General features: G+C 41.0%; 1 protein-coding gene across 15 annotated transcripts in view; it reads left to right on the top strand.

The window, feature by feature from the left end:
- The window catches only part of KAT6B (lysine acetyltransferase 6B), a 200,977-nt gene that overhangs the window by 102,835 nt on the left and 73,797 nt on the right, over positions 1-24,345 (top strand). For 10 of the 15 annotated variants that reach the window (XM_075072776.1, XM_075072766.1, XM_075072770.1 and 7 more), the window contains 8 exons: positions 1,057-1,165; positions 6,470-6,585; positions 6,846-6,927; positions 11,755-11,887; positions 17,678-18,609; positions 19,572-19,693; positions 21,487-21,602; positions 23,013-23,154. In XM_075072776.1, coding sequence (XP_074928877.1) covers positions 1,057-1,165; positions 6,470-6,585; positions 6,846-6,927; positions 11,755-11,887; positions 17,678-18,609; positions 19,572-19,693; positions 21,487-21,602; positions 23,013-23,154 — 1,752 coding nt within the window. The remainder of the gene's footprint in view (positions 1-1,056; positions 1,166-6,469; positions 6,586-6,845; positions 6,928-11,754; positions 11,888-17,677; positions 18,610-19,571; positions 19,694-21,486; positions 21,603-23,012; positions 23,155-24,345) is intronic. The other 5 variants (XM_075072778.1, XM_075072777.1, XM_075072779.1 and 2 more) reach the window with 2 other exon arrangements.

Genomic DNA, 24,345 nt, shown 5'->3' on the forward strand with positions numbered 1-24,345 from the left:
TGCCCTAAGCTCCCTGCCTGCACCTCGCACCCCGCCTGCACCCCAACTCTCTGCCCTGAGCCCCCTCATACGCCCTGCACCCCAATCCCCTTCCCTGAGCTCCATGCTGCACCCTGTACACCCCAATCCCCGCCACACTCTGCACCCCTCCTGCACCCCAACCCCCTGCGCTGAGCCCCCTCCCGCAATCTATACCCTTCCTGCACCCCTGCCCTGAGCTCTTTCTTGAACTCTGCAACCCTCCTGTGCCCCAGCCCCCTTCCCTGAGCCTCCTCGTACACCCTGTACTCCTCCTTGGCCCCAATCTCTTGCCCTGAGGCCCTTCCTGCACACCCCACACTTCCTCCCTCCCGCACCCCAACCCTTTGCCCCGGCCCTGCTTACAATTTCCCCACCCAGATGTGGCCCTGGGACCAACAAGTTTGCATACCCCTGTTTTAAATGCTTTCACTGTTTCCTTCTCCGTATTTTTAATAAAAGTTTAAAAAGATTTTTAATGCTGTGTTTGCCATGGTACTAAGCAGGCTTAGGTCTGTGTATACCAAACCCCAGACCTTGTTTTACACTGTTTAATGTTAGAAGGTGACTGGGTATGTTCACATGTTTGGCCCATTTATTCCAGCTAAATTGATACAGCTGAGCACAGGATGGGTAGTTGCTCCTGGCTTTTCCACTGATGTGAAGCAACCTTGAGCAATTCATTTCACCATTTATGCCACTATGTTCTCCATCTGTAAAAGAAGATAGTTTATTATCTTAACTGGATTGTGTTTGGGGCTAAATGAACATTTATAAAACACTTTGATACTACTGTGATGAATGATATATTTAACTTACATTTGAGCCTCAATAGTAAGGTGAAGGAGATGACTACAACATAATATCGATTAGGAAAAATTAACTTCATATACCAGAATAAGTGTCTGATAAACCAAGAAAGTAACATTTAGAAAATAAAATGAAGGTAAATTGTCCTCTGATTTTGAGGAAAGAGGACTGGAATGTCACTTTTTGTGTAAGAAAAGTAACAAGAATTTGTGTTTATTTTTGCCCTAGCCACGAGCTGATCCCATTCCAATATGTAGTTTCTGTTTGGGCACTAAAGAATCAAATCGTGAAAAAAAACCAGAAGAACTGCTTTCCTGCGCAGACTGTGGTAGCAGCGGTAAGTTGGTTCTACTTGCAAATTGTACAAGAGCCATCGTTAAGTCTATCTTTTTGGTCATTGTTCAGTATGTAAATTTCCTGTTACAGTCAAAAATAGTCTTAGGCCAAGCTTTTCAAACCTGTATAACTAAAAATTAGGCTCCTAAATTCATACTATTCATGTGGGCCTGAATTTCAAAGGATCTGAGTGACTTTAGCTCCCCCTGAAGTCAGTGTGGGCAGCAGGTTTTGAAAATTGAGGCAAAATCTTTGATTTTAGAAACCTACCTCTGGCATCCATGTTTCAAAATCGTATCCACCATCTCCAGGGCTATCAGTCTGATACATTTCACAAGCACTGAGTTACAGTATTTAAAAAGTTGGGGTAGAGGATAGAGGAATTGGCTATTATCTATACTGCTGCAGATTTTACATAAAATTCTGTTAATTTTTACAAAATATATATGGATGAAAATACAAATAAAATTTTTTAGTAAATGACTTGAAATATTAGCTAAATGCTGGTGTACCAGTTTCCCCATGTTTTTCCTGGAGGGGAGGAAACAATTTATGAACCGATAATACATGAAGATTAAAACATTTTTTTAAACATTAATTTTATAAATACTGTATAGTCATGCATCCCTGCAGATCAGAGCGAGACTTTCAAAAGCACAAGTACAGTTAGGCATCCAACTTGCGTGGAAAGTTGCACCTTTGAAAATCTTCCCCAGATGTCATATGATTTTAAGAAAAGTTGCTTAAACGGCTCATTCTCTCTCTCCCTCCTCTCAGTGTACTTTAACCCATCTTCCTCTTCTGATCAGCTTCCTGATAGCTTTGTTCTGGTCATCACACTTCCCCATTCTGCCGGCTCCATGGCAGTTACTCTTCTTTCGAAGTTTGTGGCAAACTTAAATTTGCATTTTATCTCTTAGCATAGAATCTTTCTTAAAATACTGAATTTTCATAATCTTTGCTTTGTATGTGTGAAATCCAGAGTATGAGTTTAGAAGTATTTTAAGTTAACTCAGGGTAATCTTGTATGATATTGTGACAACCTAGTGTTTATAGCAAGTAATTTTGGAGCAGACCCATAAAGGACTTTTAGATAACTGCTCATTTTCCCAAAGGACTTTTCCCATAGGGTTCTGTTCTGTTACCTCTTGGTCAACATGTATAAGAGGTCATTAATAGAATTAATGAGGTTGGCTGGTCATTAGAGACACAAGTATGCAGATAATACTCGGCTCTTACTCTTCCGTTTTGTCTGGATCATTCTTTGCTCTGCCACAGACTTCCTATGTGACCTTGGGCAAGTCATGTATGCATGGTCTACCCTAGAAAATTAGGTTGGTTTAACTAAGTTGGTCAGAGGTCTGAAAAACCACACCCTGAGCACTGTAGTTAAGCCATCTTAAATTCCCCCCATCGACCTAGCTACCATCTCTTGGGGAGATGGATTACCTACGCTGATGAGAGAATCCTGTCAGTTAGTGCAGATAATATCTACACTAAAGCACTACAGTGTAGACAAGCCCTTAATCTCTCTTTGACTTGGTAAAATGGGGATAATAGCACTTTCCTATTTTGTAGGGTATTATGTGGATAAATGCATTAAAAATTGTGAGGCACTCAAATTACCGCAACGATGGCTCATAAAAGTGCCTGGATAAAACAGGACAGCATAAAATAGAATGTGGACGTCTATAACTAAGAAAAGGGAAATTTTCATTTATGCAGGATCAAGTTTTGCCATTATCCACTTCTGAATTGATTTGTATCACCTTGCAATAGACTTCCATAAGCATGTATCCTAATGTATTTACACCATACAGTAAAGCAAATTGCTGGATTTTCTATATTAGAAAGTTCATGTTTCCTTTAACTGTTTTATTTGTGACTTACCAAATTCTCTGTGCTTTCTGTCAACCCCAAATCAAATATTCTTTAGAAATGAACTGGATTGGTACATAGTTTGTTACACTGGCTTTTTTGAAAACATAGTTTGCATTAATCATGATGTAATAAATATCAGCTATTCTTCCATTATAAAACAATCTTTGGCAGTTTTAAAGAGCGTTAGAATTGGAAGCCTTGACTTTCATGGATCAGCTTCCATTTAAATTAACACCGATGCATTCTCTCTGCCTCATTAAGACTAAATTATCTTTAATTAGTTCCTCAGATGTATTAGATATACAAAATGAAATGTTGAGACTGCCAGTCAGATCACCAGATGGCTAAAGTTTAGTTACTGATGATTTATTAAAATAAAAACCAATCTCAGAGTACCATATAAATCTTGAAAAACTTGACTGTGTGGCGGTTCATTGTAATTGGACTTGTGATTTGCACATTGCAGCACACCTACAAGCAGGTTCCTCTGTGCAGGAGTTAAAGAAACTATAGGAATAATCTGCATTCTTGCTGGACAGAGGAAGTCTATCTGTGAAACTGGGATTCAGAGGTTAAACTGCAATGCCTATTATCAGTGTGTGTTTTTCTATGCTCCCCTGCATTCTTTGTTTCAGTCACATGTGCCGTTTCATATGGGGGTTCTCTGACTCCAGCAAGAACAGAGGGAAACTTTAGATATGCATGGGAGGGAGAAGACTCCTAAAACGAAGGGGAACTGGCCCTGAGGTTTGTTGGGAACCAGGTTTCATCTCCATTTCCCAATCATGTAGGGCCTGGGTGCACTAAGGTGGCATATTCTCCCTCTGAAGTGACTGTAATCCCCCATCATCTGGAGGGTTCTTTAAAAGAGGCCATTCAGAATTGAAATCTTGGGCAAGCTCTGTGTTGCTCACTGCTGGTCTTCTCCAACAGAGTACACATAGAACTAGCTAGGGCATCTGGTCACCCTGCTCCTGGCCTTGCTGATGCTGCTGTGCACCGTAGCAGTGATATTTTTCAGCTTTGACAGTTTCCTAATAGCCCTTTGATCCTCATGCTAGCTGCCTCTCACCTAGGTAGAGGAAGGATCATATTGCTTTTGCTCCCCACTGCACAGCTGAGAGGTGAAAGGTGCCAAAGAGCTTTGGAGAGTGGAGCTAGTGTCATGCAGACTCATTTTTAATCAGTCAGTTTAGGACATGTTTGGAAAGAGGACAGAAGGAGATAGTTATGTTGGAGGTGGGGGAAAAAAGGGGAAGAGAAGATGGCTGGAAGTTGAGGGGGCAGGGGAGAGTGGAATCTCGCAAATGTGCACAAATCTAGGTTAGACTGAAAAGGAAAAGTGCAAGGAGGCATGGGGGTCTGGGTAGGAGGACAGAAGAACAAATCAAGAACAGTAGGGGACAGGGCAGAGGGAGAAAGGGAATTAGGGTCTGCAGGGCATGGGACAGATGACTTCAGTTAAGAGGATGGGGATTGGAGCCAAAAGTAAGGGAATAGTGAGGGCTGCCTCCCTCTCTCTGCTTATTTACTCGCCCATGTCCCATTTTTTTATTCCAAAATACTGAGAGAGGGTGGTTGGTTTGGCAGGAGGAATGAAAAACTAAGAAACCTCCAGCTATTAAAACATTTTTACTTGCATCTTGACTGTGACAGGTGTCCTGATCCTTTCTGCGTAAAAAATAAGGGCATTCTAGTGAATAATTCTCTTCCACATAGAAGACCATTGGAAGTAAGTGATATGTCTGAATTGTGCAGCATAACAAGAATGGTGGAAATAGAAGACCACAAAATCTTGGAAACTCAGTATATTAACATATTTGGATTAGCAGGATAATAATTGCTTTTTACATAAGCTTATTTTCATAGTTCTTTAAAAACTATAACTGATTTGTCACAAAATCACTCAATGGTAAACATAAATCTTTCAAATTTACAGGTGAGGAAACTGAGGCAGATAGGTTGAGACAATTGCCATAGATGGTAAAGAGGCAGAGCCTAAATTACAATTTGAGAATCTGCTCTCAATTAAAATAAAAACCACTTCTGTCTAATGAATCCTCTCCTCCAGCACCTGATAGTCTAAAACTGGGTTTCTCCAACTACATTGATACTTTGGAGCAAAGCTGCTTGAAGGATTATGGAGTGGTGAGGTCATCCCTGAGGTAGCCATGTGCCTGCCAATTGGCGGGTTTTAGAGATTAGGACAAAGATAGGAAATTCTTCTATGCTTTATCCAATCTAGCTTTTTTGTGATGGTTTAGCTCATCCTCAGGTAAAGAGATTTACAGCAATCTAACTTGGAGGAGGAGACAGCCTGGATCACATGGCTAGGCTGTCCTCTGAGAGTGCACTGATAAATACGTACGAGAGCATTCCTTGTGACTATGACAATGCACCTGTCTAATAATAGTGATGAATTACTATGGCTCCAAAGCTTCTTACCATCCTGACAATTTATAGTCTGATGGCCTTGATCATCAGTGTGGGTACAGAATTGGCAAATTCTTTTTTCTTTAAAGATTCGCCCTTTCCTATCAATATAACATCTCCCTTGTCAGAGTTAAGGGTGATTACTGGTGAGGTCAATGGCAATAATTGTTCAACCAATCCTGAAGAAGAATACCACTGCATTTCTGAAGGGGCCTGCTCATTTGCATTCTTTGAAGGAGGAACTGACTATCTTAACCATGAGAACTGTGTTTCCTCACCAAATTTCACTCTCCATGAAGGAGAGGGGTCCATTTCATAGGCGGTCATGGGTCAGATACTCCTTATTTCTGTTTGAAACCAATGATTTTTTTTTTAAAGTTTTTTACATATAAATATCTTATTACATTTTTTATTTTACTGTTGCCATAATATGTGTGTGGTGTAGGACAGTTTCTGTAGTAATATAACTAAAATGAAAGGAATATATTTATTATATATCATTAAATATATTTTATTAGGTTTTCCGTTGTGCATACTTTAAAAATACTGTAATCTAGTTCTAAAATTTAGAAATGTATTAATGCTATTATATTAAACTCTTCAATAAATTATAGTTCACTGTGGCTACTATGAAAGGGATGGATTCAAGTGTATGAAGAGCATTTTTTTCAGAGTCAGTGATAGTTTAATATACTGTGGAGACAGCCTGGACAAGACATCATTCAGTTTCAGGTGCTTATGGATTTATTGACACATTATGATTACAGTTAAATGCAAACTTTCCACCTTTACCCACATTAAAGCATTCTGAGCAGCTATTTCGTATCCTCTTCAGAAGAGAAAAAATAAGTTGAGTAATATAAAGTTCTGAGAATAGTTGACATTGGCAGGGTTCTAGAGATGGAAAATGCAGTGGTGTCATAGCTGTTGTAGAACACAGGAGTTGAAACTGTATTAAACCTCAACAGATTTTAAATACTCTATTTTGCAGGGCATCCGTCATGTTTGAAATTTTGTCCTGAGTTAACAACAAATGTAAAGGCCTTAAGATGGCAGTGTATCGAATGCAAGACATGCAGTGCATGTAGAATCCAAGGCAAAAATGCAGTAAGTTAATATTTTAATAGCACAGTCTCTTTTGAGTTCATGTTTGCATATTCACCCGTATTCTGTGGGTTAGTCCCTTCAGCTTTACAATTTCAGGCTACTTTAAAAAGAGTAAAAATATAAGCTTCTATGTAATGTAATAAGCTCTATAATCACTGTTTTCATTTTCTTTTTTAATCTTACTGTCAGATTTAAAAATACAAAAAGTATTTATGCAGAATCTCCAGTAACTTTGTATTAAGCCTTTTTTTCAATTTCAGGATAACATGCTCTTCTGTGATTCTTGTGATAGAGGGTTCCACATGGAATGCTGTGACCCACCACTTTCCCGAATGCCTAAAGGTGATACTGAAAGCCTTTCTTGTACTAATGTATTAATTAGACCAGATGTTCAAGTGCCAGGTTAGACTTTAAGCATTTATAGATTGCTTAGCAGTATGGTCCTGAACATGAAAAGCAAAACCTCTTGAGCTTGACTGTTCCTAAGATTCCTTCCTGCAAAGTGAATGACATTCCTCTTGATCAATTTTATAACATGAGTTGAGTCACTGAACTATTTATTCAGAGTGAAACTGTTGGGCAAGGCCATAGCCGATAACATATGGGGTATACGCACTAGAACATATCAGGGCACATGGAGAAAGCCTCCTTTGTGTCTTCCGGAAGATATCATTATAAAAAGCCATTCGACAATCATGTGGTCAGAGTTCCTCTCTTCTCTCAAAGGATCTCTTTCTCCATCTAGAATTATATGTACTGTATTTAATATCTCATTTTTTGTATCACAGCTGATCACTGGTTTTTCTTATATTTCATTACTAAAATTGCTTTAGATATAAAGTTTTTCTTAATCAATATTTTTGTATCCATTTGCCCCATCTTTAGGCTTGGCCAGGTAAGGTTAGGTTGTTAGCATATCTGAGTCACCATATTTTTGAAATTACAGCTAGATGTAATCTGGCCTTTTTTTTTCAAGAGCCATTGATATAGTGGGTTTGTAGTGCTTCAAGCTGGTTAACATTTTGGAAGGGAATTTAGAGAAGCTGAAAATAGATGTAAACATGGCAAAACTATACATTTATCAGTGTTATAAAGTTTGGTCCCACCTACACTGGGAACAACAGCATCCACTACTGTACAACCTTCTTTAACATAATTACTGTTGACAAGGTTCTGAAACAATTTGCCTTACCAAACAGTGCTAAAAGAAACCATGCTATAGTCTGCTGTCACTGTGTGTGACATTGTCATAGCTTTCCTACTTAGATCTGATCTTTAGAGTTCAGAAAATAAGATGCTAGCATGAAACCTCCAAGCTTAATTACCAGCTTAGATCTGATAGCGCTGCCACCAGCCAGATTTTTCAGTGTCTGGCGTACTTTGGTCTCCCCAAACCTTCCCTGGGGGACCCCAAGACTCAGATGCCCAGAGTCTTACAACAAAGGGAAATACCCCTCCTCCCCTTATTTCCTCTTTACCTCCTCCCAGGCTTCCCCTCCCTGGATGGCCCGGGACGATCACCCTATTTCAATTCCTTGAAATGCAAAACAGAGGGATCAAGTTTCTTTCACCCTCAGTCAGAGTCCCTGCAAAGGTAAGCTTTGCAACTCTGACACAAAGAGATTTTCCCTTCCCCCCTGTTTCCTTCCTCCCCACCAATTCCCTGGTGAGTTCTAACTAGGAAAAAATCCAACAGGTCTTAAAAAGAAAGCTTTATATAAAAAGAAAGAAAAAGACATAAAAATGATCTCTGTATCAAGTTGACAATATACAGGGTATTTGGCTTAAAGAAAAATGAATAAACAGCCTATTCCAAAAAGAAATATACAATTTACAAACATGTCCAGCAAACTACACACATGTAACTACAAAAACAATTAAAAACTATATTGCTGTAAACCTTACTTACAACTGGGAAACAGAAGGATTAAAAGGTCTGAGATAGAGAATTACTCTCAGAACGGAGAGAGCAACAGACAGACAACAAAGAACCACACCTCCAAAAATCCCTCCCCGAGCTTGAAAAATCCGGTTTCCTGAATTGGACCTCTGTCAGGTGGTTGTTCCCTTTGTTAACCCTTGTACAGGTAAAAGAACATCTAGCCCGTAGCTACCTGTTATGACAGACAGGTTAGCCTCCTGCAGAAAATTTTTGGGACAGTGGATTAGGAAAATCTGCTACTGTTGAATTTTTCTAACTTAGTACTCACCTAGGCTGTACTCTATCTAGATGCTTGCATAGTCTAGCAAGAACCGACGTTAGCTTGAAATGGCTTCAAGAACGTCTTGAAAACTACCTTCAGGAGTCTTGGAATTGAATGCGTATGAAAAGTCTAAAGGGCCCATACGGAAAAAAAGCAGGAAGAGTGGGGAATTTTAGCACTGCCAGCCAGTATAAAAGTACACTGAGCATATCTAGAAACCTGAAGCGCCAACTGAACACAATATCTGAAAAGAACGAAATACCTTTCAGAGAAGGATCAGGACTGCTGGAATCAGCGACGGGTAGGAGGGGGAGATGCCAGGTGACCGTGAAGAACCCAAGAGGGCAAGCTGCAAAGAGTCTTGAGTCAGCAGGTTTCAGAGCGGTAGCCGTGTTAGTCGTCATGAGCAGAAACAATGAGGAGTCCTTGTGGCACCTTAGAGACTAACAAATTAATTTGGGCATAAGCTTCGTGGCTATAAGCCATTTCATCAATGCCAGAAGTGAAAATACAGAGGCAGGTAATATATATACAGCGCATGAAAGAGATGGGAGTTGCCTTACCAAGTGAGGGTCAGTGCTAATGAGGCCAATTCAGACAGAGGTGGATGTAGCTTATTCCCAAACAGGTGGACAAGAAGAATTGAATAGTTAGCAAAGGGAAAATTACTTTTTTTAGTGCCCCGCCACTCCCCGCTTTATTAGGACTAATTTTGTGGGACAAGTATCAAATTAATTCCATTCTATGGAAATTCTAGTTCTCGCTTGAAGTCTTGTTCAAGTCTGATGTTGAATGTTTTTTTGTTGATGAACGGCCACTTTTTAAGTCTTTAATGAGTGTCTCAGAGCAATTGTAACATAACTTGATAAGTTTGAATAAGGTACTCCTCTACCTCGATATACACGCAACCAATATAACATGAATTGGATAAACGTGGGGTAAAGCCATGCCTTTTCGGAGGGGCTGGGCTGTGCACTCTGGTGGATCAAAGCAAGTTCAATATAATGTGGTTTCACCTATAACATGGTAAGATTTTTTGGCTCCCAAGGACAGCATTATATCGACAGCAGAGGGGTTGTATGGTGAAAAGTCTGATTGCGTTCTCTAGTGTTCTTCTTCAGCCTCACATTGACTGGTCCAGGAAACCTAAATGAGGGTAATTAACAATATGGAACTGAGGGTATGTCTACATTACCCAGGTTACTGTGGGGCCACATGGGCAGTGTAGACACGCTTTATCGCTGAGGGAGAGCTCTCCCGACAATTTTAAAAAAACCCACTGGGCTGGCGATAAAGTTACCACCGCTCATTAGGGGGTGGGTGTTTTTTAATTGCCGGGAGAGCTCTTCCCCCAGTAATAAAGCATGTCTACACTGATGCTTTTCAGTGCTAAAACTTCTGTTGCTTGTGGGGTGTTTTTTCACACCCCTGAATGACAGAGTTTTAGCACTGAAAGTGGGAGTGTAGACACAGCCTGAGAGAACATAGACCAGGCCTGCACAACATGCAGGACTGGCTGGAGACGGGCTGGCTGCGGGCAGGGCAGGGGATGCGGGGCTGGCTGGAGACGGGCTGGCTGCGGGCAGGGAATGCAGGTACAGGGGGTACAGCCCACTCTGTACGGTGAGTGCCCCCTCCTCCTCCTTCCCCCACCAGGGTAGCAGCAGCAGCCTGGGGCTCGGGGGCTATTTAAAGGACCTGGGGCTCCCCTGGTTCTACCACCCCGGCCCTTTAAATAGCCTTGGGATCCTTGGGGAAGCGGTGTGGCTTCGGTGGCTATTTAAAGGGCTGGGGCGGTAGAAGCAATGGGAGTCCCGGACTTTCAAAATAGCCCCCAGAGCCCTGCAGCCCTTCTCAGTGGGGCTCTGGTGACAATTTAAAGGGTCTGGGGATCCCAGGAGGGATTCCCAGGCCCTTTAAATTGCCCCTGGGGAAGCCGGGCCACCCCAGTACAGCGCACCGGCTCTTGCCAATACACCGTATTGGGGCGTGGGTGTGGGGCCCTCTTAGGAGTGGGGCCCGATTCAGGGGAATTGGTTGAATTGGCCTAAAGCCGGCCCTGGCGGCCGGGATTCAAAGGACTCTGGGCTGCCCGCAGAGATTCCCGTCCGCAGCTGAGATTTTAAGGGCTCAGGGCTCTCCACCGCTGCGGGCAGCCCAGAGCTCTTTGAATCCCGGCCGCAGCTCCAGCGGATGGGCTGGGGCTGGGATTTAAAGGGCTCAGGCTCAGGGGCAGGAGCTCTGGGCCCTTTAAATCTCTGCCCCAGACCCGGAAAGCTCTGGGTTCCCCCAGCCACCGGAGCCCCGGGCCCTTTAATTTGCCCCTGAGGGCTCCCAACCACCTCTTCAGCTGGGAGCCCCTGGTTGATTTAAAATCAAGTATCACTTCCCCATCCCCAACCTTTCTTTTTGGCCCACGGCTGTTTTGGTGGGGCGGCGCTGAGGAAGGAGGGTTTGTTTCGGCAGGGCTGGGCGGTGCTGGGGCGGGCTGTTTTCATGGGGCCTGGAGGTGCTCGGGGAGTGTTTCCGCGGGGCCGGGAGGTTTCGGCCCTCAGCTGTTTTCTTTGGAGTAATGTGGCCCTCGCCGCTTTACGAGTTGTGCAGACCTGACATAGACACTGAAGCTACAGTAGAACTCTTCACAAACATCACTTCATTTTCAATTGAAAACTTGGTCTAGTACTTCCTGGATGGGGAGAGGCCTGTCTGTTAGTAGAAAGAGGAGACATGTTAGAATCCTTCTGCTAGTGCCACTCTCTCATGATCCTTGTTGCTATGGGAAGGAGAAAAGTGTCCTTCTAAATAACAGAGAGAGTTTCCCTTCCCCCAGCCATCCTTTTTGCTGGAGTAGACCTTATTGGAATAATGGACCTCAGGTGTAGCTTTCTATACCTTGGGTACAAACTTGACACCCACCACATGCATGTACAGTTAAAACAAGTATGTTTTTTCTTAATCACTGCAGGGATGTGGATTTGCCAGGTCTGCAGACCAAAGAAGAAGGGAAGAAAACTACTTCATGAGAAAGCTGCGCAAATAAGACGACGATATGCAAAACCTATTGGACGGCCGAAAAATAAACTAAAGCAACGAATGTTGTAGGTTCCCCTTTTCCAATTGACTATAGTGTTCTTAAAAAATGTAATACAGTGAGATTTTAGGTAACAGTTTATTTAAAACTAAACTACTGCTTTAAATGAGTACTACAGCCTGAAAAAAAATAACATGCATAATCTTCAGTGTAATGGAAAATAATTAAGTACAGTTGGTATTTCTCAGTCTTTTGATGGCAGCAAAAAATTATCCTAAGAGTTTGCATCACTTTAAAAAGAATCACTGTTGGATCTAGGGAAGGAATTAGACTTTAATTCATATGTGAACAGTGCCATTTTTCCAAATACAAGTGGTGCTAGCAGTCCTCAATAACAGATAGCCATATGATCGATTACTTAAAAAAAAAAAAAAAATCTATCATACCTGGGTTATGTGCACAATCCATATCAAATGGATGATACACCGATAAAGTGAAAAAGGTAATTCACCTCACCCCAAAAGATGTCTTGCAAGGTTTCTACAGTTGATTTGTCACCTGTTCAGGAGACTGTTCTTTGCTGAGTATTTATTTGCATGAATATGCTATTTCAGAAATGCTGCTTGCCACCTCCTAATATTGGTACAAAAGCCCTCTTAATATGTATAAAGTCCCTACCTACAACACAAGCTCCATAATGAGTCAGTGCTCAGTTCAAGCCCCAGAGGTATCCATGAGACCGAGCTTTTGAGTCCAGAGTTACTTTGGAAAAATAACTTTTTTGACCTTTGCTGCTGCTAAGTAGATGCCAGTCAGGACGGGAGCAGGCTGCAGTTCGTCATGCTTCTCTCCAGCCCAGGGGATATTTGGTGTCTGAGAGAAGAGGGTACTGGAGCACCTTTGGCACCCACCTTCCCAATGAATGTTTATGTAACTGAACACAGACTTGTTGGACATCTTAAAGCCAGAGGGAGGTCTGTTGTGGGTGGAGGAGCTAACTCCCTTGTCCTTTTCACCATCTTTTCGTGCTCACACGCAAGAGAAAACTGTTCAAAGCAAGAAACATCCATAGCATGGACTAAAAAGACATCCTAAAAAAAAAAAAGGCAAAATTTAAAGCCATCTCACTGATTCATTTCATCAACTTTGCACTAAGCACATTTGTGGCAATCACTCATGCAACAAGAAAAGTATGAGTGAAGTTCAGTGATGTATGCACGCATTGATTGCCACATCTTCACACTATAGCATCAGCTTGCAAGGTCTAGAGCACATGAATTACTTTTTGCTCATCTAATAATGACAGTTACTATTTAGGAATTAGGTGAGAATGTTATAAAGTAGATTGATTCGTAGCATTCTTTAGGGGAGCCCAATGACCTGTCCAACGTTGTGGTGTTAGAAGGAGAAGATGATTGTGCAAACACTGCTGCATATTTAGAGTGAACAAATCTCCTGGTTCTCCAGGATTGTTCTATTTTTTTGGCAACCGTATCAGTAGGTTTTAGGACCAAGTTCAGCAGATCTGAGATAATGATCACTCAGTTGTCACCTCCATTTCACAATGAAGTTCCTCTGCCATCCCCTTTCTCCACTTCTTTATTGCTGTACTACCATGCTTCAGGTTGTACCCTGGATATCCCCACTACTGTGGCAAAATCAAAGAGAGAGGGGACTATCAGAGAGGCAGATTGGTGAGTTGGTAGCACATTGGGCCCAGCAGAGAATTTGAGTCAAACTTTTGCATTAATGTTGAATGTGAGGAATGGGTTATTTGAATCTGCAAAGCGAGATAAGGATAGTAGCATGTCACTGTCCAGCACATGTTCCTACTTTTGCCCGCACATGCGCCCCTCAACGCTTTCCTCTAGTGCTATTGATTTGTACTTTTGTGGCTCTCATCACTGTACTGTAGGAGAGCTTCACAATCATTAATGAACTCTACTACTTGCCCCAGTCCTATTGCCCCTATCAAATTTTTCTCTACACACCTAAGACCGTCCTAAGGTTTCTTCACTCCACATTGCCAAAAATCTGCTATTCACTGCCTAGAAACTTGTTTAATGCAGAGTTAAGGTTGATTGGCAGCATCTTATACTTCTCCAGAATATCAGATGCACCTGTGCTTAAACCTCTGAATGACTAATGAATAAAGAGTTAAGGTAAAACAAACTTAAAACCTTTGACAACTGGGATATATATTGTTAGAGGAAGTGTCCCACAGAACCTTAACCCTGCCCCCTTACATCACTGTGAGAGAACATAGGACTGTACCCTTCCTGAGCAGCTGGAGGACAGTGTGCAAAGTGCACAAAAGTAATGTGATGGAAACTATTAGGTTGAGCGTAGGTCAGGCTTAGTAAACACAAATTAGCTAGGCATGACCTACGTTCAGCCACTTCACTTATTCTTGACAAACCACCAAAGAGTTGCCAGATTCTAACACCTGTTCATCCTCGTCCTTGGCAGTCCCTGTGAGACATCACCTTTACCTAGCCCTGACTGAGACTGGCAGTGCACTGTTGTGTGCCACCAAGCTGCTAGACCGCTGTAGAGCAGGACAGAGAGGGCACATGGTACTTGGTGAAAGCCAGTGCAGACAGTGTGGAGTTCTAATGCGCACTGAGAATATGCAAGACAGTGTTAGAAATGGATGAAGCACTCTTATATTCCCCTGTCTTATTGCCACGCACAGTGGAATGCCAGTATTTGGAGGTGACTGTAGCAGTTGTTACAGCAGCCTTAAGAGCTGAAGAAGAGCTCTGTGTAGCTCAAAAGCTTGCCTTTCTTACCAACAGAAGTTGGTCCAATAAAAAAGATTCTCACCCATCTTGTCCCTCTAATATCTGGGACTGAAATGAATACAACATTGCAAACTAAAACTCTACAGACATTTTAACAATTTTTGTCTGCTCAGACCTCCTGTGTATCACAGAGAGAAAAAGAGAGAGAGGGATTCCTGATTCCTCTAGCATTAGCTGCACCTCTCCTCAAATAGCTGTGTGAGCTGTGGTGACTTGCTGCAACTAAGCTCTGGATTAATGAGCTATGAGCATAGCCCACTGTCAGTAAGAAGTGGTGAAGAGCAGTAACAAATGTAGCATTGAGTCTGGACAAAATTAAGTGCAGATTTTATTAGAGGTATGTCAGGCTTTTGATTTGTTCCAGTGCCTATTGCTAATTGCAGGAGGGCAGCGGTATGGGCAGTCATCACCTTAGCTTTAAAGTTACAGTTTGGATTTGATGTTCTGGAATCATATGAGGCACTACTGGCAACCCTAACTCTGCTTAACCAAGTTTTTTGGCCCTTTATTTTAGAAGAAGTGTTGGTAATGAAGGGGGCATCGAGGGGCCCTGCGTGGAGGAAAGTAAGGGATTTTCCAGCTTCGCCCTCGCTATTGTTTCTCCATGTCCCTGGTGGGGCTGGAGGAGCGCTGGGGAGAAATGAAGATATTAACCAGGGGACTGTGAGAAGCGCACCAGTTAAGGGAGTGGGGAGGGGAAACCCTAGACTCTCTACTTTACTTTGTAGAGAAGTACAAGGGTAGGAGTTTTTAAAATTAAAAAAAAAAAAAGAGTAAGAGCTATCTCAGCCTCTCACTGTAGTAGTGCTGCTGCCCCATTATCCTCCTCGCTACCTAGTCCCTAGTGAGAACTTTGATCCTAGTTTGGGATGCTGAAATCTGATTATCCAAGCATGGTACATGTTGCAGCATGGCAGCGGTTGGCACCTGAGGGCCTTGATTTCACTTCTGCTAAAACGACGTGGAAACATTTAGAATGGCATGTGGTACCACTCTTACCTTTAGCTATTTGGGTCATTGCACCACAACCGTATATAATAAATACTACGTTTAAAAATGGGCAAGTCCTCTGAAAAAGCTTGCATAGTGGTTTTGACTATAAAAATCTCATTTCCCCACTTGCGTCCGAGGATTCTTGGGTAATCCTACTGACTGATTTGTAGGATTTGTCCAAGAATAAATTTATTTCCCCGTTTTCTCAATTGTATGTATGTATGTATTTCTGTCATTAAAACCCAAAAGAGTGTATGGTTTCCCATTGAACAATATTCCTTAAAAATGGGATTATATCTTAATTTACAAGGATGGGTAAAAAGAGTAGAGAAGAATAATTCCCTAGATGGAATCTACTGCAGAAATAATCCCACTTTAAAAGCAGCATGAGGGTATGGTAGGTAGCGAATCTAGCCATCTTTCATATGGGGCTGGACCTTAATGTGCATAAAGTTGCTGAAGCTGCTTAGCCCTTTTGTTATAGTGTATAGAATCTTACCCCGTACTAGTGGAATAGCATTGCTTAAAAGGACCTCTGTATGGAAACCTGAACAGACAAGTTCCTGCAGGAGATTAAATAAAACAAGATGCTTGTTAACCTTTGGGCACTGATGGTTATTGGCACATCTGGTAGTGACAATAGGTGTTGTATCTAGAAATATGAACTTCTGGCATCAACAGATTCAGAAGACTTTAGAGAAAAAGATATTTTTAAACATGATTGGGAATTTTAAGAGCTCTTCAGCTACCCAAATTCAGTGATGTGTGGGAGTGAAGCAGGGGCCAGTTTTACGGCTGGTGGGCTCTTGGAGTTCAGGTACCAGATGGTAGCCCCAGGCTGTTCCATCTCTAACTGAATGTAATTTATTGGAATTAATTGTTTCAGCTTTACAATTAAAAAGGGAAAAGTCTGTGGAAGGAAACCTTCCTCTGCAAAATACACAAATGTTTTAAATAAATGTAAGGATGTGTTTGGGGGAGAGTGGGAGTGGAATAATTTGATGTAATTATGCAGCTTTGTTTGGGTTTGCAGTATAACACTTCCTGATAACATGTATTTCTTTACTATGAATAACCTCAGCTATTCAGTTTGTATTTACTTCAACAAAATACCATTCTTCAATATTCCCTTCAGTGTTTTGTCTTCTTATTCAGTCACTAGCCAACAGCTAAATCAGCATTTTTTTTAATGCAAGCTTTGGCCTCGAGCATGCCCTCTGCTCATTCTTAGTAAACTTCACCACTTCTCTTCAAGCTCTTCCATGTCATGCCTAACCTAGTTATGACTTTTCTTTGATCATTATTTTATTTATGCTTTTGCTGTTTCCGTCTCTCTCTCTCTCTCTCTCTCTCTCTTTTGCTTTAACTACACTTTTATTTTTTTAACTAGACAGGTCGCTTTGTTAGCTGTATGGATAGTTCTGTGCATAAACTACCTCATTCCGTCTTTAGAGCTTCATTTTTTTTAAAGGGATATTTTTATGGTCTTTTATATAAAAAAAAATACTAATTTCATCAGTGTAATCTAATAAAATCATACAAAAATACCAGTTTCCTGAAGATTGGCTGTATTATTTCCCCATACTGGTGGAACACCTCTGCTGGGTTTTAGTGAACATTCTGCTGAAATCAATAAAATGTTTTGATGTACTGTGTATACTTTGTAGCACAGGACATGTGCATCTCCTGGATGTATGTTACAGATTTCACAGAAGTGAAGTGATTGATGTGAACAAAACCAGTATATTAACAATTTTTCTCTCTTTTGAGAGAGAGAATTTTTCCTTTAAGTATGTGTTGTGTATATACTGAAGACTTTTCCATTCCACCTCCTTACTGTTGGTACATGCTATGGACTACCCAGTGAAATCTGATAGATATCAGCAGCTCACTTTCATTCAGTGAATCATGTGTCAGTAGTGCATAATTATTTTTAAGGGTCACTGTTCCACTCTTGACTTAAGTGCAATGGCATATATGTTTTATGTAGAACTGTTTTAACAGCAGTTTTTATACTTTTTTTTTTTAATGCTGATTTTATTTTCCAAATTTTTGCATAGGTCTGTAACCAGTGATGAAGGATCCATGAATGCATTCACAGGAAGGGGGTCACCTGGTAGGGGTCAAAAGACTAAAGTCTGTACCACACCTTCATCTGGTCATGCTGCATCTGTGAAGGATTCAAGCAGCAGATTGCCTGTTACAGACCCCACTCGGCCTGGTGCCACCACCAAAATCACCACCACCTCCACCTACATATCTGCCTCTACACTTAAAGTTAACAAGAAAACCAAAGGGCTCATTGATGGCCTTACTAAGTTTTTTACACCATCACCCGATGGTCGCAGATCACGAGGTGAAATAATAGACTTTTCAAAGCACTATCGTCCAAGGAAAAAGGTCTCTCAGAAACAGTCATGCACTTCTCATGTGTTGGCTACAGGTACCACACAAAAGCTAAAATCTCCACCTTCTTCACTTCCACCCCAAACTCCCATCTCTGGTCAGAGCCCCAGTTCACAAAAATCCTGCACTTCCACCTCTTCTAACTCTCCCCAAAGTTCTTCCAGTCAGTCAAGTGCACCCTCCTTTAGCAGCCTTCCTAATAACAGTCAGCTAAAGGGACTCTTTGATGGACTTTCTCATATTTATACCACGCAGGGACAGTCTCGAAAAAAGGGACACCCGAGTTATGCACCACCTAAACGTATGCGTCGTAAACCAGAGTTATCTTCCACATCAAAATCTAATACCCATTTCTATGGAAAGAAAGAGATTAGAAGTAGGTTTATTTCTCATTCCTCCACCTCTGGATGGGGTGTGTCTAGAGGACATGCTTTTAAAGCAATTGCTCACTTCAAGCGAACAACTTTCCTTAAAAAGCACAGGATTCTAGGCAGATTAAAGTATAAAGTGACCCCTCAGATGGGGACCCCCTCACCAGGGAAGGGGAGCTTGGCAGACGGAAGGATTAAACCTGATCAGGATGATGGTAAGCAAAGGTCAAAGCTCCAACCAAACCTGCGTCCCGTCCAAAACCAAAATTCTTATTTTGTCACATAGGTCTTAGCTATTTCTCTTATTCTTACTTTACTCTCATACCAAAGCAATGAAACTTTGACCTTTTACCTAATGCTGACTAAACCTCCAAAATGTGTTTTCTGACTAATACTATACCACCGTTTTATTATTATTTTTGCATCTGTAGTGGCACTGGGAGCCCCAAATGCCTTCATAACGTTGCTTATGGCTTTGTAGTACCGCATGAGTAGCCACTTTCATGCTACTTCCTTGTTCTTTCCCCTGCCCTTTCTCTGGCAGTAGTGCTGTCATTATGATTGTGTGCTGTCAGCTTATAATGATGGACATTTCAATTCTTCATTTCCCTCTGCTCCATTGCTTTTTCATGACCAATTCCATCCTGCTGCAGTCTCCACGACACTTGATCTGTACTGCTGTAAAATGTCCTTTTTCTGATTATTTTTATTTAAGTAAGAGTAAATATATTTATAATGTCTGAATGTACATTTAGTGTAGCACTGGTCTCCTAATTTTTTAAAAAGGTTTTTTGTTTAAACTAGCGCTGAAGGTGACACAGGATTTTTATTTTTATAGAGAGATAGCACTGGATACTTAAAATATATTATACATATACTTAGTATCATCTTAACAGTTGGAGGTTTGTGTTCAGAATTCATGTAGTACAGTTGAACTAGCCTATAGAGGCCTATAAGAGATATGCAAGAAAATACTGAAATTTGCTCCTGCAGCTGCAATTTTAAAAACTAGACAGGGAAGTGGGGCATAGTTATAAAGGATTCCAAATCTAAACTAGAATGGGAGTTTCTAAGAGCTGTCACTGCCTGCAGTGCTATTCAGGAGTACCAGACAGGAACTGTAAGGCATGTGGTCTTCATGTCTGTGAATAAACCTTCTGCTGGTTTTAAATAACAGATACAGAAATCAAAATAAGCATCAAACAAGAAAATACAGATGTAATTCTGGTGGGGAGCAAGGAAATTGTTACAGAGGAGGATATGGAAGTTTTTAAGCAGGCTCGGGAACTTTCTCTGGAGGTAAGACTGACTGAAAATCATTTAAGTAATGAAGTATATTGTGGTCAATTCAATTACCTTTATAAATTAACATTGAATAATGTTTCCAATGTTCATTCAGCCTCATGGTATTTTTGATATGCTCCTTTGACCTAGTGTTTCATACTTGATGAATGTCTAGTGGAGATGTTCTGTATACAGTAGTATTCCCTTAGACTGGAGCTCTGTCATCCTGGTGGAGTGAACCAGATGAGTGACACTAGTGGATTTTAGATATCTGGCTCCTGTTAGCTAGACAAGAAATCAAAGGCTAAAATCCTGATCAACCCTTTGAAAATGTAGGTGTTGGTAACTAGGAACTGTGCATTTATACTCCCCACCCCATGCAGAAAGCAGACATTGTGGAAAAGCCACCAGATAATCTCAGTGTCCTATCACTCTTCTATAAGAAATGCAAAACTGGATTTTATGATCAGTATATAACTTCACTGCTTTATGTTGCCCAGTTATTTTAATAGTCTATAAGATTATTATGTCATTGAAATGTTTGAGCTGGATCTGCCTAAAACTATTGTACCAGCTGGTGCTTAGATGCTCTCTTTTTTTTTAGTATGTGTTATAAATACATACCCTGCTGAGGCTGTATATCTTCCCTTGCTCCTTGTACACTCGGCTGAGAGAGCTCCCGACATACAGACTGGATTTCCCTCTAGCGAAAAGGGCTTTTATTTTAATGTGCCAGTGTGGAAGGACAAGATTTTTTTCTTTGAACCTCATTGTGGGAGGTGCTATTCACAGGGGGAGCTCAAGGAGACAGGCAAAAACTGCATCTCTGAGAGTATGGGATGGAGGGTGCACGTAACACCCACTACTATAATTTTTTACAGGGTTGTGTCTGAATCTAGATTTGTGATCTCCTGTGGAAGCCCTCGTCCAACCCCTCAGTCTTTTTAAAAAGAGTCTAGCTTGTCTCTCAGTAATAAACTTCCCCTTGCAGGCCAGAAGTGAAAGTACTGAGACTGTCTGGTATAGAGACACAGTGTAAATTAGGCACCTTCTCAGCCCTAAGTGTTTCAGCCTAATTTGAGATTGGCTATTGAGGATTTTACCTCTTAGTTTGCTGCTAGCTACTTGTCTTTATAAATAAATTCTCATCCCTCTCCCACAGGTCAGAGTATATTCTGCTGAATTTATTTGATTAAGGTAACCTCCCCCCCAACCACACACACAAAGTCCCCATTTAACTTCCTCTGACCCCCTAGGGGTCATGTCATCTCAGCTAAAGTTAACTTATTTTAAAACCCTTTTGGCACTGGAGGTTGCAAATTGAACCCTTGGTACCCACAGCACCTGCTTGCCGGAGGAGTAAGCCCACTTCTGGGATAAAGAAGGTGCTCCCAATGTCACCATCCTTCTTCATTTGGTTCTGCAGAGAAGGACCTCTTGGAATTTGAGCCACGACCCCAGACAAGCTCTGCCAACTGCCTGTGAGATTTAGTGAATCAGAAAACCTGTTTAGCTGTGCCCAGCCTCTGCCAGCCCTGCCTGTTTTGTGGGCAGCATCACCCAGTGCCAGGCCCTCCAGTGAAATGGAGCTTACAGCCAGCTTTTACTGCTGCACTCCAATCCTGCCAGGTTTTCTGCAGCCTGGGTTCTAGCCTCACATTTGACCATTTCCAGAGACTTCTAACAACTAATCATGTCAGAGAAACCTGAAGATTTTCTAATCTTAGCCAAGTGAAAATGAAGATGGGAATTTAACCCTCTTCTAATTCCTTATAACTGAAACTTTTTGCTTTTATCACACCTGACAGAAAATTGGATGTAAAAACAGCAGTGAAACAAATAGCCGGTACCCTTCAGTGATAGAATTCGGGAAGTATGAGATCCAGACCTGGTACTCTTCGCCTTATCCGCAGGAATATGCAAGGTAATAGGGTGGTCAAGATTACTATTTATTTTTATGTGATGGTGAGGATGGGGGCTTCATCCTGTTCTTTTGTTTCACGGTATTTCAGCTGAGATTAAATTTAACGAACACATTGAGGCAGCACCCAAAACTATTACTTCTACAGCATTTCTTTTGCAATCTCATTAATTTTGTATAAGTTCCTAGTTGTCCCTTTATTGCAAACATACTGGAAATCTTGCCTTTATTTTTTTTTTTTTCCCCTAGCTGGTATTTCCCTCTTCCACTGAGAATAAGGTGTATATTGTAAACAGAATATACTGGATTAGACCAATTTCATTTTATTAACTAGAGGAGTTTCCAGTGGCAACAGCCTACTTCACTTATTTGTAAACTTCCTCAATTCTGCCACACTGGGAACTGAGCAACCAGCTACAGGGAGCAACAAGTAGGCTGAGGTGATAGCAGGTAGTACATTAGTATGAACCAACAGTGTGATATGGCATCTAAAATGGGCATTGTGATTGTTGGCTGCACTTGCAAAAGGCATTACATTACGGAATGAGAATTGATGATGCCTCTTTATGGTGATGGAGGCAGTTCTCCCTAGAATAGGTGCAGTTTTAGGCACCAAATTACCAAAAAGATGCGGATATAGAGGGGAAAAAATATACATGCTTAAAGGTCCTCAGGGTCGATTTTTCCAGGAAAGATTAAGAAATAAATGTCTATAGGTTGGCGAAGTGATGATGGAGATGTGGACATAAGTGCTTACAAATACTTGAAGGAAGTAAATCATTATAACCACCTATGTACAGTCCCAGGACATGCGAGTTGCTTTTAGAGCACGTGTAAATAGGCCTCTGCTCCAAATATGATATAATATAATTAGTTTATGCAACAGTGTCCTGCTGTGTCTGTAGTTTCAAAATGAGGATAAACCTAGTACTAGAAAATTTACTGCAGGGATTTGCTGTTCTGGCAGTAAGAGAGCAGGGGACTGGACTAAATGACCTCTTGAGGCCCCTTCTAGTCCTAAGATTCTATGAAACTAGGTGATCTAGTTGGTCTTCTTTTTCTAATTTCTGTGTTTTGGTGAGGCAGCTAATGACAGTCCAGGCCATGGATCAGCCAAGATGAGGCATTCTTCACTTCTGACTCAGCTGAATCAACTCTACTATGTAATAAAGCCTCTCATCTCATTTAGGAGAAAATCACTTACATGAGTCTCTGTGCATTACTTTCAAATAATGCATGCCTGTTTTAATCTTCCCCTTGTGGTGTGTGTTTGGCATACAGAGAAATACAGTTTAATTCAAGTCTGTTCAGATATTTTTAAGACAGGTGGAGAGGGAGAACATGATTTTTGGTCACAGACTTTAGAACTGTAACAGCACTCTAAAACTCTTCATGATTTTTATACTTCAACAGACTATCAAAGCTTTACCTGTGTGAATTCTGTCTTAAATATATGAAAAGTAAAAACATTTTGCTAAGACACTCAAAGAAGTGTGGTTGGTTCCATCCTCCAGCCAATGAAATCTACAGAAGAAATGATCTTTCAGTATTTGAGGTAGGTATATTTAAAATCCAGATTGTTTAAAAAAGGAAGACTTACATGTGTTTGTTGATTATATACCAGTTGAAGGCCACAGTAGAAAAAGATAAAAATGTATTACAGTAGAACCTCAGAGTTACAAACACCAAAGTTACAAACTGACTGATTAACCAGACACTTCATTTGGATCCGGAAGTACACAATCAGGCAGCAACAGAGACAACCCTCCCACCCCCCACCCAAAAAAGGCAAATACAGTACAGTGTTAAATGTATAAAATACTAAAAAATAAAATAAAGGGAAAGCAACATTTTTTCTTCTGCATAGTAAGTTTCAAAGCTGTATTAAGTTAACGTTCAGCTGTAAACTTTTGAAAGAACAGCCATACCTTTGAACTTTTGTTCACTTATAAACATTTCAGAGTTGCGAACAACCTCCATTCCCAAGGTGTTCATAACTCTGAGGTTCTACTATAAATATTTTTCCACTAATATTCATATTGTATTCAAAAAATGTCTCCTCTTTCAGTTTCCCCCACCTTTTATATCCTGTGTACTCGTAAGTTATGTAGAACTTAAGAGCTTTCTAGCCTTCTGGTGCAGCAGGCTTTTAGATGTGTATTGAAACTTTATCTTCCAACTACATGTTCTTTTACTTCTGGTCAGATAAGGGTACCCTTCTTTTTTCCTTTCTACCCATTACATAAGAACAGTCATACTGGATCAGATCAGTGGTCCATCTAGCCCAGCATCCTGTCTCTTGACGGTGGCCAGTGCCAGATGGTTTGGGGGAATGAACAAATATGACAATTTTGAGTGATTCATCCCTGGTCGTCTAGTCTCAACTTCTGACAGTCAGAGGTTTAGGAACATCCAGAGCATGGGATTGCTCCGCGACCATCTTGGCTATTAGCCACTGATTGATCTATTCTCCATGAATTTATCTAATTCTTTTTTGGACCTAATTTTACTTTTGGGCTTCACAACATCCCATGGCAGCGAGTTCCACAAGTTGACTGTGTGTTGTATGAAGAAATACTTCCTTATGTTAGTTTTAAACCCAGTGCCTATTAATGCAATTGGTTGTCCCCTACTTCTTGTGTTATGTGAAGGGTTAAATAACACTTCCTTGTTCACTGTCTCCACACCATTCATAGTTCATGATTTTATAGACTTTTAAAGACATTCAATTGTGACACTGATTATT

Source organism: Chelonoidis abingdonii, chromosome 15 (assembly GCF_003597395.2).
Source record: "Chelonoidis abingdonii isolate Lonesome George chromosome 15, CheloAbing_2.0, whole genome shotgun sequence".
NCBI lineage: Eukaryota > Metazoa > Chordata > Testudines > Testudinidae > Chelonoidis > Chelonoidis abingdonii.